The 16,381-nt window shown below is 33.7% G+C and overlaps 1 protein-coding gene across 3 annotated transcripts in view; it reads right to left on the reverse strand.

The window, feature by feature from the left end:
- Positions 1-16,381, reverse strand: part of SCN7A (sodium voltage-gated channel alpha subunit 7) — a 147,402-nt gene that overhangs the window by 9,520 nt on the left and 121,501 nt on the right. For all 3 annotated transcript variants that reach the window (XM_054562383.1, XM_054562384.1, XM_054562382.1), the window contains 6 exons: positions 14,832-15,269; positions 11,061-11,163; positions 9,383-9,537; positions 5,977-6,150; positions 3,953-4,060; positions 526-804 (listed from right to left, as the gene is read on the reverse strand). In XM_054562383.1, coding sequence (XP_054418358.1) covers positions 526-804; positions 3,953-4,060; positions 5,977-6,150; positions 9,383-9,537; positions 11,061-11,163; positions 14,832-15,269 — 1,257 coding nt within the window. The remainder of the gene's footprint in view (positions 1-525; positions 805-3,952; positions 4,061-5,976; positions 6,151-9,382; positions 9,538-11,060; positions 11,164-14,831; positions 15,270-16,381) is intronic.

The raw sequence follows: 16,381 nt of genomic DNA on the forward strand, positions 1-16,381 counted from the left end.
TAGTTAATAACAAACTATTTAAGATAGTATAAGTAGAAAGAGCTATAGATAGAGATATCGAGAAATAGTAAATAAATACATGCTGCCCAAGTGCCATAGTTACTTGTAACTGCTATATATGTGCTTTTTCTATGAGGAAGCTAAGACAGGAATGGTCTACCTCCTAACATCTACTAGATGTTGGGTAACTGAGTAGCCATTCCTCAAAGGACTAAGTAGAAATGAAACAGCTGGACCAAAAATTGTGATCCTATTACATGATTAGTGATGGAAACAGGTTTGGCTAGTAGCTGCCATTTTCTCAGTCAGTCCTACCTTCACCTCCACTGCCTTCTCCAAAAAGAGCAGAATCTGTTTCACTTTTGTTTCTCCAAGTGAACTTATTTATTCAAAACATGTACCTGCTAACAAGTAATAGCTGAAATAATTTGTAACCAATTCTATTAATCATTCACATTTTGTCCTTATTTTTACCTACAATATGGATGAACATATAATAGATAATACAATCAAGAGCATACTTACTACTTGAAGTAATGAAAGGAAACCATTTCCAACATTATCAAAGTTCAGTTTTGTATTCTTCCATGGTTCGGATTCATTTAATAGAAGACTTTCACATTGACTCTTGTTCCAGACTTCATGTACAGGAAATCTTTCACCTCTTGTTGGGTCAATGCATTCATAGAATGTGCCAGCAAATAAGTGTACTCCCATGATGCTGAAGGCCAGCCAGATCATAAAGCAGACCAGGACCACATTCCAAATGGGTAAAGTTGTTTTTATCAAAGCTCTCACAACCACCTGGCATATGAAAAGCAGACATGTAAATGTTAGGTAAAAAATGAGAAAGTATTTTGATTAAATTGGAAATACTAATTAATGTGATATCATATTGAAATAACAAAAAAAGGGCCATCTCTAAAGGTTTAATAGGCCACATGCTGGTATTTGAATAACCTAAGTAACAAATTTTAATTAAAAATATACATTAAAACCCAGATATTCTTAAAATGTTTTAGTAAAAACATCATTAAAAGAACAACAGAGCCAATTAGTATAAATACTAGAATAATGAAGTATTTTGCTGATTTAATGCATTTATCAACAATTGTGCAAGAAATGGGCAAGACAAGTGAACCTGTGTGTATGTGTAAGATAATCTAGAAAGCATATAAAATAAGAACAAAAAACAAACCCAGACATAATTTGGGATTATGTCTGAAGGATTCTAACCCTTGAGAGGAACAGCCTACAAAGGAGAGAGTAAAGCAGTGGGAGAGGAAATAAGAGAAGACCAAGAGATTGTAGATCAATGAAGTCAAGAGACTATTTCAAGAAAACACTGACTAGAGAGCTAGACCTTGAAAAATCACAAAGCACCTCATGAACCACTCTCACTGGTGAGACACTCTGAGGGGGAAGTTTGGGAAGTGAATTCACCACCAAAATTTGAATAACAGCAGTAGTGTATAATCACTGTCTCCATTTCCTTGGTTCCCTTCACTCTTTAATATTGCAATCAAAATTTTATTCTCATCGTTCCACTCATGCAGTTATGCAAATGTAAACCAGTTGTTATATCCCACAGAATATTTTCAGTTTTTGCTATTTCTTTATCTTCCACTTAGCATTTACACTTTTGACTCCCTTCTCCCCAATCATTTCTTTCTCTTGTTTTCTGAGGCACTATTGATTTTCTCTTATATGGATCTAACCTTCCCTACCCTCAGCCATTTTTTGGATACATACACTTTTGTCTCTTCTTACTTGCTTTTATGTTCCTTAATCTTCTGGCCTGGAATTAACATTTTGACTTTTAATTGTGTTTTCAATATGACTTTTTTATTTCTAAAGCTTAATTAGGTGCAGACAATTTGCCGATAGGGGCATTCTTTTCCCACTCCTTGCCTCATGTATCTAAATGTATTAGGGAAAAAAACCCCTGTGTTATTCCATCACATTTTTTACAATAACAAATAATTTATTTTAGTTACATTCATTATCATTTCTGTGTGTGTGTTTCTCAGCTTCATGGATTTATAACAGAAAAATTAAAAATGCATGTATTTAAGGTATACAAAATCATGATTAGATATATGTGTAATTATGAAATGACTACTGCAATCAAGCCAATTAACACATACATCACCTCACATAGTCCTTCTTCTTCTCTCTTCTCTCTCTCTTTTTTGTTTTTATGGTGATTGTGAAAAAGCTTAAGACCTACTCTTATGGAAAATTACAAGTACACAGTATGATATTATCAATTACACATAGTCACCATGCTATTTATACATGAAATTCCAGAGCTTACTCATCTTATAAATGAAAGTTTGTACCCTTTGACCAACATCTCCCCATTGTAACACTCCACCTCACTGTATTTTGAGTTAATAAGTCATGTTTAGATTACAGCCTTAGAATATTCTCTGAAATTTTTCTATTACTAAATAGTATTTATGCTGAAAGTTTGGTTGTCTTGTCATTTTAACCTCACTCTTACAGACCTCTTCAACCACATTTTACTTTTCAGCTTATTTTCATCCTTATTTTGATTTAAAAGCAACCTGTGGGGATAATATTACCTTGTGGACCTCCATAATATTGTTAATAAAACTTTTCCCTAAGTTATAATATAAATTACAATTATAAGTTAATCAGGATTAAATCCTATTATAATGAGTCAATCAAGTTCATATGAATTACAAAAATATTATTATAAATAATATTGTCGCATAAAGATGTAATTAATGTACTTAATCCATGCAGTAATATATGTATATATAAATACACATATTTGACTTAAAAGTGATAGTATTGAAATTTCTGCAATATGTTTTTGATAAAATTCACATTTTAAGGTTTTTTATATTTCTGTGTTGGATTTATAATAATCACTCAAATTTGTAGGTAAATACAAATGGAAAAATTCAAGTGTTATAGTTTCTTAATGAATGGCAGTTTAAATGTAACATAAAATGTATGAGCTATAAAATAATACAATGTAAACATAAATAATTTTCTTATTGGATCCTACCTACACTGAATATATGGTTTTCTGTATAATAAATTCTCAGGATAATGCTAAATAATACATATAAATAAAAATGCAGAAAAACAGAAGCATAATTATGAAATAAAAGGTAAAATTAGACTTTTCCTGCCATTTCTGTATATAATTGATCTCTGTATACCTACATAATTATACTATTTGTGGTGGTCATAGGCTGTTTCTGCTATTAGCTTGAGCCACAGTGAATTTCCTTTCTAGGAAAAGACTGAACATTGGCTATTTTATGTGGTTCAACTTATTAGTTTCCCTCACATTGCTCAGAAGAGATTTTGGTATGAGAGTGAAGGAGAAACAACTGGTAAGAATTCACAATTAGTGATGTGTGACTTTTAAAAAGTAAATTTATTTTTAATTTTATTTAGTAAATAACTATTTAGTATATGCAACATTCTTATAATTTTAAAAGTTAGCCAGCTGATCGAAGTTTCAGTTGCTGAGAATTATGTTTTTAATTTCAGATAATTTCATTAATACTCATACATATCCATGTGGATTAGAATGGCATTACTTTTGAAAATATTTTCTCTCTCTCATGGACGTGGACAACAGTGTGGTCATTGCTGGGAGGAGAGGGGTATAAGGGGACTAAATGGTAACGGAAAAAATACAACAAAGATAAAAAAATGTTTTCTCTCAACTCTTAGTGGGTTTTTTCTTATTTTTATTACTTTTCATATCTTATGAACAATGAAGACTTAAATCTTAATAAGCATGAGCATAGCTAATATACCTTTTTTTATACTTGAAGTAGTAGAATATAGTTTTAGTATAAGCATTGTCAAAGATATAAATGAGGAAATCACATAACTTTACATCTGTAAAAATCTGGTAATCTTACATAAAAATTATAGATTAGTTTAGAAACTTTTCTCTTACCTTCATTCTTTCAAATTGAGAGAGAACTCTAAGTGCCCGAAGGAACTTAATGGAAGTAAGTGGTTTTAGTTCTTCCCAAGATTTGCCTATTAAGCTAAGACAAAACACCTAGATGCAGGAAAAATTTAAAAAAAATTAACTTTAACCAAAACAATCTATAAAATTAACTTTTCATTTATTACACAAAGATACATAGTCAAAGCCTACCAAGAAATATGCAAAAGCTTTAATATGTATTTCAATATATCTTAACAATGACTTACAGAAAGGTATAAGAAAATCATTTTGTGTTAGGATCCCTTAAAAAAGATGAAAAAAAATTTTCTGGTAATGCAAATACATATTATTGAAATAAATAAAATTTATATATTTGACATTCTTTATGATTAAAGATTAATAATTATATCCATTTTTAGTTTGAAATTAAAACCAGTTTCATTATTTTCAATTTAGTAATATTATACAATTTATGTATTAAAACAAAATTCAGGATATATTTATCTAAGAATCCATATATAAATACAGTTAAGACAATATAGAGAATTAGATTTTAGAGAAGAGGCAACAGGAAAGATATGAATCTGGTTAAGTTCAAGTACAAAGTACGGAAAGATAAGTGATTTTTTAAAAGTAAACATATATGTATAAAAATGATTCAGATTAATAAATGTTATTGGAGATTAAGCAAGGTGGTAGAGTTATGATTAACTTTTTTGTGCCTTCATATTTTCTGTATTTACAAGGTAATATGATGAAAAATTTGTTTTTTATCCTATACTAAAGAGAAAGTCTTGAAGTGGGCTTTGGAGTAAGGGTGTCATTTACCTAAGCATGGGCGACTCATGGGCACAAGAATGAGGAAGGTGCGTTGCAGCCTGCTTTGGTTGCAAGAGGTTAATGCAACCAAAACAAACATAGGTTAATTGGCAAGAGTTAATTTCGAAGACAGAGGTCAGATATTTTAAGTAGTTATTTATAGACTGCGATGCTTCAGTCATTGCTTATAGAATTGGGAGCCACTTCTTTGTTCCGTAAAATTACTGAACACCTACCATGTGACATAAATTATTCTAAAAATAGGGGAGAAGAACAGAACCAATTTGAGAGAAAAAAAAATCTGCCCTAATGGGGCTTATCTTTCACTGGGGGAAGCCAAGCAATAAGCAAAATCAATGAATAAATTATATAATATTAGTAGGTGCTTTGGAGATGAAGAAAGCAGAGAAAGTAAAAAGAAGTATTGGAGTGGCTGCATTTTTAAATAAGGTAGTGTGGAAAGACCTAACTTTGAAGTTGCATTTAAGCATGCATAAATGAGGTGAGTCAGCAAAACTTCCAGGTGGATGGAAGGGAAAGTGCAAAGGCGCTAAGACTGATGCAATCTTCACATATGTAAGGCACTTCAACAAGGCCGGCTGGTGGCACACAGACCAAGGTGGGGAAAGGGAGAGTAGTAGGAGAGACTCATAGGACTTTTACTCTGAGTGAGATAGAGCGTTTATTGAAGGCTTTCAAGAAAAAAAGAAACTTGAGCTGACTTCCATTTTACAACAGTAAAATACACATGGTTGCTATGTGGAAAACAGAATGAAACAGCGGTGGAAGCAAGAAAGCAGATTGGAAGCTATTGCAGTGATCCAAATGAGCATTTTCCATTGCTTGGATCAGTGTGGTACTGGTGAAGGGAATGATAAGTAGTCTCATTTTGAGTATATAATTTTAAACACTTTAAATATCTCAGGATGCTGATGTTTTCAAAAAATTGTACAATAAGCCTGTCTTGTTAGCAGTGGGTACATACTTGACCGTTAGAATAATTCAAGAAAGAAATAAGTGCAGAATTTTAAATTTTAGAATTAAAAGGATAAATATTAAACATTACAAATGAAGAAACATGGAATGTTAGTGACTAAAAGTGTATAAAGAGAGAAAAAAGGAAGATACAGGCAAACGGAATGGTAAAAGAGTAAGAGTAAAGAAGACACAGCAAATCAAATAGCTGAAATTATTTTTTAGATACGTACAATAACAACCATGAAGTCTAGCCTGTACCAGCCATTAGTGAAATAGGCTTTAAAACCATATGCTATCCACTTTAGAAGCATTTCCAGAATGAAGATGTAAGTGAAGATCATGTCAGCATATTCTAATAAGATTTTAATAGTCTTTCTTTGATCGATATATATATCTTCAAAAGCCTGGGGGAACAGAATTAAGGGTTAGTGTACATATAATTTCTAAAAAGCCTTTCGGCATGGACAGAAGTGCAGCGGCATCTCTAGTAATAAGATGGTGAGCAAAGTCCTAGGTTATAGTTTCAAGGGTTGGTTAACTTCGCTTGGATTTATTCACATAATTCCTAAGTATCATTTTCTGATCTAATGCCTAAAACAGACATCATTAATTGACCCTACAACCACTTCTTAGAGACTGAACTTAGTATCATAATGCTTCTAAATAGTGATCCAAATCAGTTAAACTTAAGATAAGAGGCAGAAACTTCATTCACATCCAACATGGCTCTTATCTCTAATTCCACGTAGCCAGCTCACAGATATATGGCACTTGCTAGTAATGGAGCAGAGATTTTTTTAAAAAATGTTTTTAGATATCCATACAGTTATATAAGAAAATGTCACAAGGCTTGTTTCACTACAGAGTCAGGAACACCAGTGGAAATACATAAACATGAAATAAAACTATAATAATTTCTCCAAAGATTCTCATTTGGTAACCATTAAAATGTTCTCTGTATCTATGAGTCTGTTTCTGTTCTGCTTGTTTTCTTTTTTGTTTCTTCTTTTGTTTTTTAGATTCAGTTGCTTATATGTATTTAATGTCATTTTATTATTTATATCTTTTAATCTTTTTCTTAAAGAATGCCCTTTAATATTTCATATAATACTGGTTTGGTAGTGATAAACTCCTTCAGTTTTTTTTCTTGCTTGGGAAGCTCTTTATGTGTTCTTTGAGTCTAAATAATAGCTGTGCTGAGTAAAGTAACCTTGGTTGTAGGTCCTTGCTTTTCATCATTTTAAATATTTCTTGCCAATCCCTTCCAGCCTACAAAGTCTGTTGAGAAACAGCTGACAGTCTTATTGCAGGTCCCTTGTAGGTAACTAAATGTTTTTTTCTAGCTGCTTTTACCATTCTTTCATCATTTTTAACCTTTGGCATTTTAATTATGATGTGTATTACTGTGGGCCTCTTTGGGTTCACTTTGTTTGGGACTTTCTGTGCTTCCTGGACTTTTATGTCTTCTTCCTTCATGAGGTTAGGGAAGTGTTCTGTCATTATTTTTTCAGATAAGTTTTAAATTTGTTTCTCTCTCACTTCTCTGTCAGGCACCCCCATGATGCAAATGTTGGTATGCTTTAGGTTGTTTCAGAGGTTTCTTATACCATCCTCACTTTCTTAAATTCTTTTTTCTTTTTGCTGTTCTGATCAGGTGTTTTCTACTTTTTTATCTTCCAAATATCTGATTTGCTCTTCATCTACTTCATTCTCAATTCACTGCAATATATTCTTCATTTCAGTTAATGTAGTCTTCAATTCTGACTAGTTCTTTATTATGTTTTCTTGTTCCATTTTTGGCTTCCTATCTCTTTGTTGAAGTTCTCACTAAATTCATCTACTCTTCCTCTAAGTTCTACTGAGTATACTTATCAGCAGTGTTTTGAACTCTATATCTAGTAGATTGCTTGTCTCCATTCTGTTTAGCTCTCTTCCCCAAGTTTTCTTCTATTCTTTCATTCAGGACATGTTTCTTTGCCTCCTCATTTTGGCAGCCTCCCTGTGTTTGTTTCTATGTATTAGATAGAGCTGCTATGTGTCCCAGGCTTCGTAGAGTGGCCATATGTAGTAGGTGTTCTATAGGTTCCAGTGGTATGGCCTCCCTATTCATTTGACCTGGGCACTCCAGCTGTGCCCCCCATGTAGCTGAAAGCACCCTCCTGTTGTGGTTGAGCCTTGATTGCTGTTGGTATGTCAATGGTAGGGACTTATCCCCAGGTGGACTGGCTGGAAGGATTACCTTCAACCAGTATGTAGGATCAGCTGTGTAGCAGCTGACACCACAGAGCAGGATTTATTTCAGTGGAGCTTTGGTACCTGGTGAGTCCACCCTTTGAGTGTGTTGTTTGTGGAAGTGGTTAGATGGTGCTTTGATGTGGTCTGAAGTTGTCCAGTGGGTGTGTTGGCTCTGGATCCTCCAAGGAGGTGCAGACCAAGGTCAGTTGCCATCTGTGTTCTGCCTGGAGCCCTCTGGAATGAGTTACAAAGCAATCTGCAGGTAGCTGTTTCTTGTGCTGGGCTTGGATGTGCCCAAGAGAAGCCAACTTTGAACTGAGGCTGGCTGCTGCTAGTGCTGGGCCTGGGACCAGTTAGTGAGAGGTACAGGGCTCGTGGAGGCCAGATGCTGCTTTTTGAGAGATTTTTAGGAAAGTCTGAAGCATGAACCAAGACAGGACACTCATATGGAAAAGCTACTGTAAACAGCTTGGATGGGCCCAAAATTTGGGTGGGGTGGAGTCTCAGGGAATCACCAGGGCAGGGCAAACAGCAATAGCCAGGTTAATGGTGACTCTGTGCGGGGAGTGCTCTGAAAAGGAACAACAGCCAATGTCTGCACTTCTATCTGTGAGAAAGTTGCTCCTTCAGCTCATGTCCTGATGCCTGGGAATTCAGTTCCTCCTCATATGTTCCTGTTGCCTTTTGAGCTGCTGCCCCAGTGCTGGAGCTCAGAACAAATAAGTGAGTAAATCCTTGCGTGGGCCCTTTAAATAGAATACCTGGGACTCCAGGAGCTTCTGTCTCACCCAGCCATAGTCCCTGCTGGGTTTTACAGCTGGAACTTCTCTTACTGGCAATAGAAGCCTGGGCTAGGGGACCTGGTGTGGGACTGGGACTCCTGGTTCCTCAAGGGCAACCTCTGCAGCCAAGATATCCCTCCTGATTTTCATCTGCTGCACACGGATATAGGACCAGTCTGTTCCATGTCTCTGTCCTTCCTACCAGTCTCAACATGGCTGCTTCTTTATATCTAGTTGTAGAACTTCTTGTTCAGCTGAATGATGGTTGTTCTATAGTTTAGCTGTAATTCTGATGTGGTTGTAGGAGGATGTGAGTACCACATTTACCAACACTGCCATCATGACCGAAGCCTAAGCTTTGTTTTTTATATGAAACTTTATTAAAATAAGAAGAATTAAATAACTTTTAACATTCCTTTCCCCCCCACTGTCATTCATTTATTTTTTAATAATTTTAAAGAAACTCCGATGCATGTCTTTCAAAACTAAAATCACATACTATGAACTCTGGTGCACTATAGCAAGTATTCTGGGGGAAACTAATTTGGTATGGTGACTTTATAAATTAACAGACTTCTAATATGCTTTTGCCATAAAAACCTCACATACTCTCACTTACCAGAGCGCCTGTACTGAGCAAAGTGACAAGGCCAATGAAACAGTTAAAAAAACTGTTTTCTACTATCTTGCAGCATGTTTTCCTTATATTGGGCCAAACTTTTCCTTTCTTGGATTCTCTACTGATTTGACCTGGTGAAGATCTTCGTTCATAACCTGTCAAGAACAAAACTGTTAAGAAGAAAAATCTTGGAAATTCATGAAAAAAAATAAACATCCCCAAATTCCTACTATATGCTTTCAATTATTTATTTACAGAATCTAATATAGGTGGTCTCTGACTTAGAAACATTTGATTTTTACCTTTGTGGTACTGAAGACTGCAATCACTGAGGGGAAAAAAAAAAAACTTAACTTGTGAGTTTGGTAATTAAGAAAACTGAAACGCAGAGCTGACTCAGCACATTCCCTAAGACTGTAGGACAGGGTCGGAGAACAGAATTTATCCCCTGTTATTACTACAAAATAAGAAAAATACACACATATACAAAACCTTCTGAATACCACACTTAGGTATAATGCCTGAGAGTTCTATTCTCTGAAGATTCACACAGCATAACAAGCATTCCCATGTAAATTCACAAATATTTATGAAATACTAAAAGGTATAATATCAATTAAGTCTGTTAAATTGATTTTAGTTCTTAGATGGCATGTAAATGGGAATTTAGTCTGAGGTTCTCTAAGGCAGAACGCTGAATTATGGAGTACTTTCTGAGTAGGGTACATACACGTGGGATTTAAACTGTACTTTACGGTCAAGAGAGTTAGCATGAGGAAACTTAAAGATAAGGGAATGATTAGCCTGTAAGAAAACGAGGAAATGGAGGTGGGTTGACTTAGTTTAGAATTTTACTTAATGTTATTTATAAGTCTTTGGTAAAGATTTATTTGGTAAATATATATATATATTTCATATATATATGAAATATTTCTTCCTTTGTTTTAGATAATACAAGTCCTAGAACTCAAGCAAATAATTTAGGCTCTTATTTTAACTATAAGAATTTGAGCATTTAGCAGTTTCCATTTTAATGATTTCCAGTGATTTCAAGTGTCTAGAACCTGTAGTCATTTGTTATTCTAGGAAATTAACTTTAACTATAAGTAATCAAGAGATGTATGTTACATATCTAGTGAGTCAACCAACTGAAGCCTTATACATTTGTTAACATCATGTGGTATGTGAAAATATATAACTATTACATGATTTGTTTTTCTATGAAAGTTATAGGATGTTTTGATGTATTTAAATGTTTACTCCATTCCACGAGGCATAAAATTACATACACACATAACCTTTTTAAACCATAAGGTAAATTCTATTATCATCTTCAGTGTACATACTAGGAAATGAGTCAGAGGGAGGGTAAATAAAAGTAAAAGACTGGGATCTAAGCTCAGTCTATCTGATTGCAGAGCCCACACTCTTACCTACTATGTTAGACACCCTAGGAAATAGACCCTTTTCCTTTTTTCCAAATGTTGACTTTTTCTGGACATTTAATTTTCTATCAGGATTCATGTGGGCACTTGTGCATATGTTTGCACACACTGTGTGTATTCCTTAACCAAATTAATAAATTCTCTAAAATTAAATGTATATTCAATAGTATAATTTAGTTTAAATGAAATTTAGTCTAATTTCAATATAATAATCAAAGAAACATTTTTCTTACTATTTTTATGGTGCTTTGGCTTTTCATGTTCATAGATCATTTCTTCTTCAGAGATAGCGATATCAACTGTACTGCATTCTGATGAGCTAGACGGCTTTACCTTCTGGAAAGTAAAGTCCCACCAAAAATGTGAATAAAATTTCATTTACTCATTGTAGTTAAAGTTACTTCATTTTTAGAAATAAGAAAAATTAAGCACACAAAGACCATTATTGAGCCATGTTCATGATTGATGTTAAAATGTGTTTGTTAATGAGTTGATGTTAATGAGTTGATGGTTTTAAAATTATTTTTAAAAATTAATTTAGGATAAAATAATTTTTAGATTAAAATTAACATTTAGTTAATAACACTGTTCTCCCAAATGATGTACAGCCTATCTCCAATTTCCAAAAGTATTTGAGTTCCAAAGCTTTCTTGAAGTTACTCATAAGGTCTCAGTATGCTATTTCAATTTCTGAATAGCATCAGAATGAACTATCCCTTTATGTTAAAGATGGGTAGATGAGTATACTTAGTGCTTATTGTAAATTCCATTCCAGACATTCTTATGTATGTCATCATAGGACAAGATTGACGTGATGTAATCTTGAAGTGAAATGAAGAAATGGTACAAGGAATAAGGTGAAGAATAGACCTGGGAAAGTGGCACCAGCCCTATGGAAAGAAGCTAGTTGCAAAGATTGACTCTGTTCCTGACTGAAGTTCAAGATTGGCAAGGTTAAGGTAGTCAGGACTTTGTACGTGCAAAGTGACATTCTTGGCCTTTATTTGGAATGATTTTCTTGCAATGCTTTATTTTACCTTACCTAAAGTAAATATGCAGCACACCATCCTTTAACATGACCAAGGTCCTAAAGTTAATAGCATAAAAATTATTTTCTAATTTTAAAAATTAAGATAAGTGTTTAAAACATTTGGAAACAAAACAGTTATCTCTTACACATTAAGAAAAGCTCTAGGTAGATAATATAAAAAAAAAACTATAAATATTTTGTCCTAATTCTTGGTCTCATGCACAATAAATGTCAATGAACTATAATTAGGAACTTTGTTTACTTAAACCTTAATGGTAATTGTCAGACATTACAGTGCTCGATTTAAAAAAATATATCCATGTATTTATTTTACCATGAAAGTATATATCTTTCACTGACTGGCTTATTTCACTTAGCATAATATTCTCCTGGCCCATCCATGCTGTTGCAAAAGGTAAGGGTTTCTTATTTTTTACTGCTGTATAGTAACAAATACCACATGATCTTACTTATATATGGAATCTAATGAACAAAATAAACTAATGAATAAAATAGAAACAGAAGCATAGGCACATGGAACAGACTGATGGCTGCCAGTTGGGAGGAGGGGGACTGGATGAAAAGATGGTGAAGGGATTAGTCAGAGAACATTTATACATGACTGATGGACAGGGACAACGATATGCAGATTGATGGAGGGAGGGGAGAGGGTAGGCTAGGCAGAGGTGGAAAGAGAGAAAAAAAAGTGGGAACAATGGCAATAGCATAAACAATAAAAAATAATTAAATTGAAAACATATAAGCAGATTATTATTAAATAAACAAATCATTTTATTACTTCATTTATCTTAAATTGTCATTATTTGTGATAAACTAAAGGCTACAGCAATGTACTGTTTTAGAAGTACACAATAAATAAATAAATAAATATTATATAATGTTTGGGTATTCAATAATTGAAAATTTTACACCTTATATTTATATGTTTTTTAGAGCTCTTAAAACAATTGCACTAAACTTTTGATGTAATTTTTCCCCTAATTCCTTTTATTATACATTATTTTAAATTTACAAATACATCAATTAAGATTAGAAATTATAAATAATTTATCTTAGGGGATTATTATTTAATGACATGAGAAAATGGCCATGATATAGTGCTCCCTTGTGAAAAGTTATAAAACCCAATGTAAAGTTTGAGGTTATTTTTATAAAATTTATGTAGTTACATATTTGTAATAAAAAAGACTGAAAGTTTAAATACAAAAGGTACAAGTTTATATCTCTGGCCCTGGCTAGTGTCGCTCAGTGGATTGAGCGCTGGCTTGAGAATCAAAAAGTTGCTGGTTTGATTCTCAGTCGGGGCACATGCCTGTGTTGCATGCCAGGTCCCTAGCTGGGGGCTTGTGAGAGGCAACTGATCCATGTTTCTCTCACACATCCATGTTCCTCTCCCTCTCTTTCTCTCTGCCTTCCCTTCTCTCTAGAAATGAATAAATAAAATCTTTTAAAAAATTATATATATATATATATATCTGAGTTATTGAATCACATGTGATTTTTATAGTTTATTCTTTAGCTTTAGGAAGATTAAATCCTAAATACTCATGGGCTACATAATCTAGAGAGTGTCTAATTAAATTAAATATATAACTAAACATACAAATAAGTGAGCAAATCTATGAGTACTTAACCAATCAACAGGACTAAATGATTATGCAGAATAAATTACAACTTCTGCAACCTCAATATTTACAATCATATTTAATTCCTTCTTTCCTTTACATTTTTATATCCCAGATTTTTTAATGAGATTTGGAAACAAGTTTCCCAGAACATCTTGACATGATGTGTTGTGATAATTAGCAATTTTTCCAAAAAATAGATGGTAGTCAAATTCTTAAATGAAGATATAGAATTGTGCTGGAGAGGAATTTTTCTTATTTTCTCATAATCATATTAATTAAAGGAAAATTTAACGGAGAATGGGTATGTTGAGGAGTGAAACTTTCTCTAAAACAGAGATGCTTTCACTAAGAGCTGGAGGACTTTGAAAAATTGAAACTCAACTTCTACTATTAGGCCAGTTTCACAAATTATTGCCCAGAGCAGCTGTCAAGCCAGAAAAGGTTTGAAAACAAGATGGTGCCAGAGATGCTGGGGACCTGGAAAGAGACAACCTTTGATCCTCCCTCCCGAAAGTCTATGAGTGATCTGAAATGAGTCCCTAGTGAGGTCTAATGCAAGAAGCCCACAGTGTATTGTGATCTATGTAGACGTAGTTTTCTGTTAAACTACATCTTCTACTAAAACACTAAGCTACTTGCAAATGAAGACACCAAAGCTGTATCCAGTAGGGTGTATGTATGTATGTGATCAGCAAACGAACAGCAATATCTACCCTTCTTTCAATGCGTCCTCCTTTTTTTTGTCTAGAACTTTATAAAACAAATCAAACTGTTGGTTTCTTTCTATTCTTTTATATCAATTCAATTATTAATACCTATGTTATATGTTGCTGAAATGAGCTGACAAGAATCTTAAATTTTAGCAAGCAAGAATGTATCTTAGCACTGTTGTAGTCCAATCTCACATTTTAAAGATGCCTGAAAGTTTAATGATTTCTCCAGTAATACATATTGATTTTGAAAACTGAGTTTTCTTCAGTATGCCTTGCATCATCCCACGCTGTCTGCTTATTAATTTATGAGATTTTATAATTATATTACCTAATGTCTACTAAGTGCTCATTATATACTGTGCATTGTTGTATGTACTACTCAATTACTGTTCTTAATTTTTCTGTCTTCCCTTAGAAGTAGATACAGTTTTATCCTGCAAACTGAAACCTAGAAAGTTTAAGTAACTTAATCAGGGGCATAAAATCAAGAGCAAGGAGTGCTATTGCTAGGATCAAGTGAGTAATCTAACACTGGAACTTCAGAGCTGATTCACCTTCTTATCATCAGTGCCGTAATTCAATAACAAGCAATCAGGATATTGAACATCTTACCTCTTTGCTGCTGCCATAGCCCGACTTGTTCTGAATCTCCTTATTATCCAGATTTTCTATATCAGATTCTCCTGAAGCAATTGGTACAGTTTCAGAGACAGTAGGGCTGGAGATAAGTGATTGACTTGCATTTCCACTCATTGTGTTTTTCTCTGTGCCACTGCTTCTTTCCTTGTCCTTGAGGAAATCTTGGGTGTTGCTCAATTCAGAAAGGGTATGGTCAGAAATATTTTCTTTAATGTATGTATCATCTACATTGTCCATTTTGTCTTTGGGAACATTTTGTCTTTTACATAATATTTTAGAAAGCACATAATATATTCCTTTCTTAATCCTTCCCATTGCACGCTGGAGATTTTTTGCTTCATCATTCTCTTCAGTTGTTAAAGTGTTGTATGAACTAAAGGAGCTCACCAATGCCAGAAACAGGTAAAGTATCTAAGTGAAGAAGAAAATGAGGTAAATGAGGTTAAATGTATCTCATTTTTGTTTCCTTTTAAACAATAAAAATTCCTTTAAAATGGCTGAACTGAGATTTGAATACAGCATATGAATTACCATACTATTTGGTTCTTACTCATCTACAATGGGTCGGGTGCTGTGCTGGAGGTATGTATAGCCAGAACTCATCGTAAAGTCACAACATTGTATTGAAATATTTCATAGAGGAAAAAAGGCAAGGTTTATAGATGTCAAATATCAAAGATCACACACATGGAATTTAGGTCTGTCTTATTCCAAAGCTTGCTTTCTTTCACAGAGCCAAGCTGTCTCTCCTAAATTGAGGGAATGAATTGCTGCTCCAGGAGGCTGGCCTCACTTCAGTGCTACCCCAGGAAGAAGGCTAATGACATCTTCATGGGTTCTGCAAACCCACAAGGAATCTCACTGAGAGAGACCTATTCCTGGTTCTGGGGCCCACACCTAATTTTTATTGAGTCACGTGAGCACAGGGATTGAGTAGGTTAATTGATTATTTGTGGTAATAAATTTGGTCAAATAAGAGAGATGAGTGATTGAAGTATTATTAACACCTGCAAGTTATTCAAACTCAAGGAGAGTGTGTATTTTGATCTTTACTATCACTGAGAAATATGATCAAAGCATGTTCAGTTTCAAGAATCAGATTTTTATCCTGTTTGTAATTATAGGGTATAGATGATAGTTTTGGATTCTGGTGTTGAAGATTGGCATTGACTGCTCTCTTAGATTTAAAGTAATAATTTGAGCATTTTGCCTATTATGAAAATTCTCTCTCCTCTTTTCAGATATCTGAGCTTAAGATTGTTAATTTTATACTCTACATATTATTTTTCGAGGGCAATGTTAAAATGAAATGCATTATGTTGACATTGTCCACAGATTCTTGGAAACTATGACTTCAAGGGAAACAACATAAAGCAATTTTACCATAGGCTAAATAGTATAAAAAGAGCTAGGATCTTAGAGCATATTTTTGGTCACAAAACATCACCAAACTTTTAAATGAAACCAAAAATATTTCTAATATTAAACAATGAAATAAATGTGAGCTATACATATGTTTAAGA

This window comes from Pteronotus mesoamericanus, unplaced genomic scaffold (assembly GCF_021234165.1).
Source record: "Pteronotus mesoamericanus isolate MK-2021 breed Mesoamerican mustached bat unplaced genomic scaffold, CSHL_Meso_final scaffold_651, whole genome shotgun sequence".
Taxonomy (NCBI): Eukaryota; Metazoa; Chordata; class Mammalia; order Chiroptera; family Mormoopidae; genus Pteronotus; species Pteronotus mesoamericanus.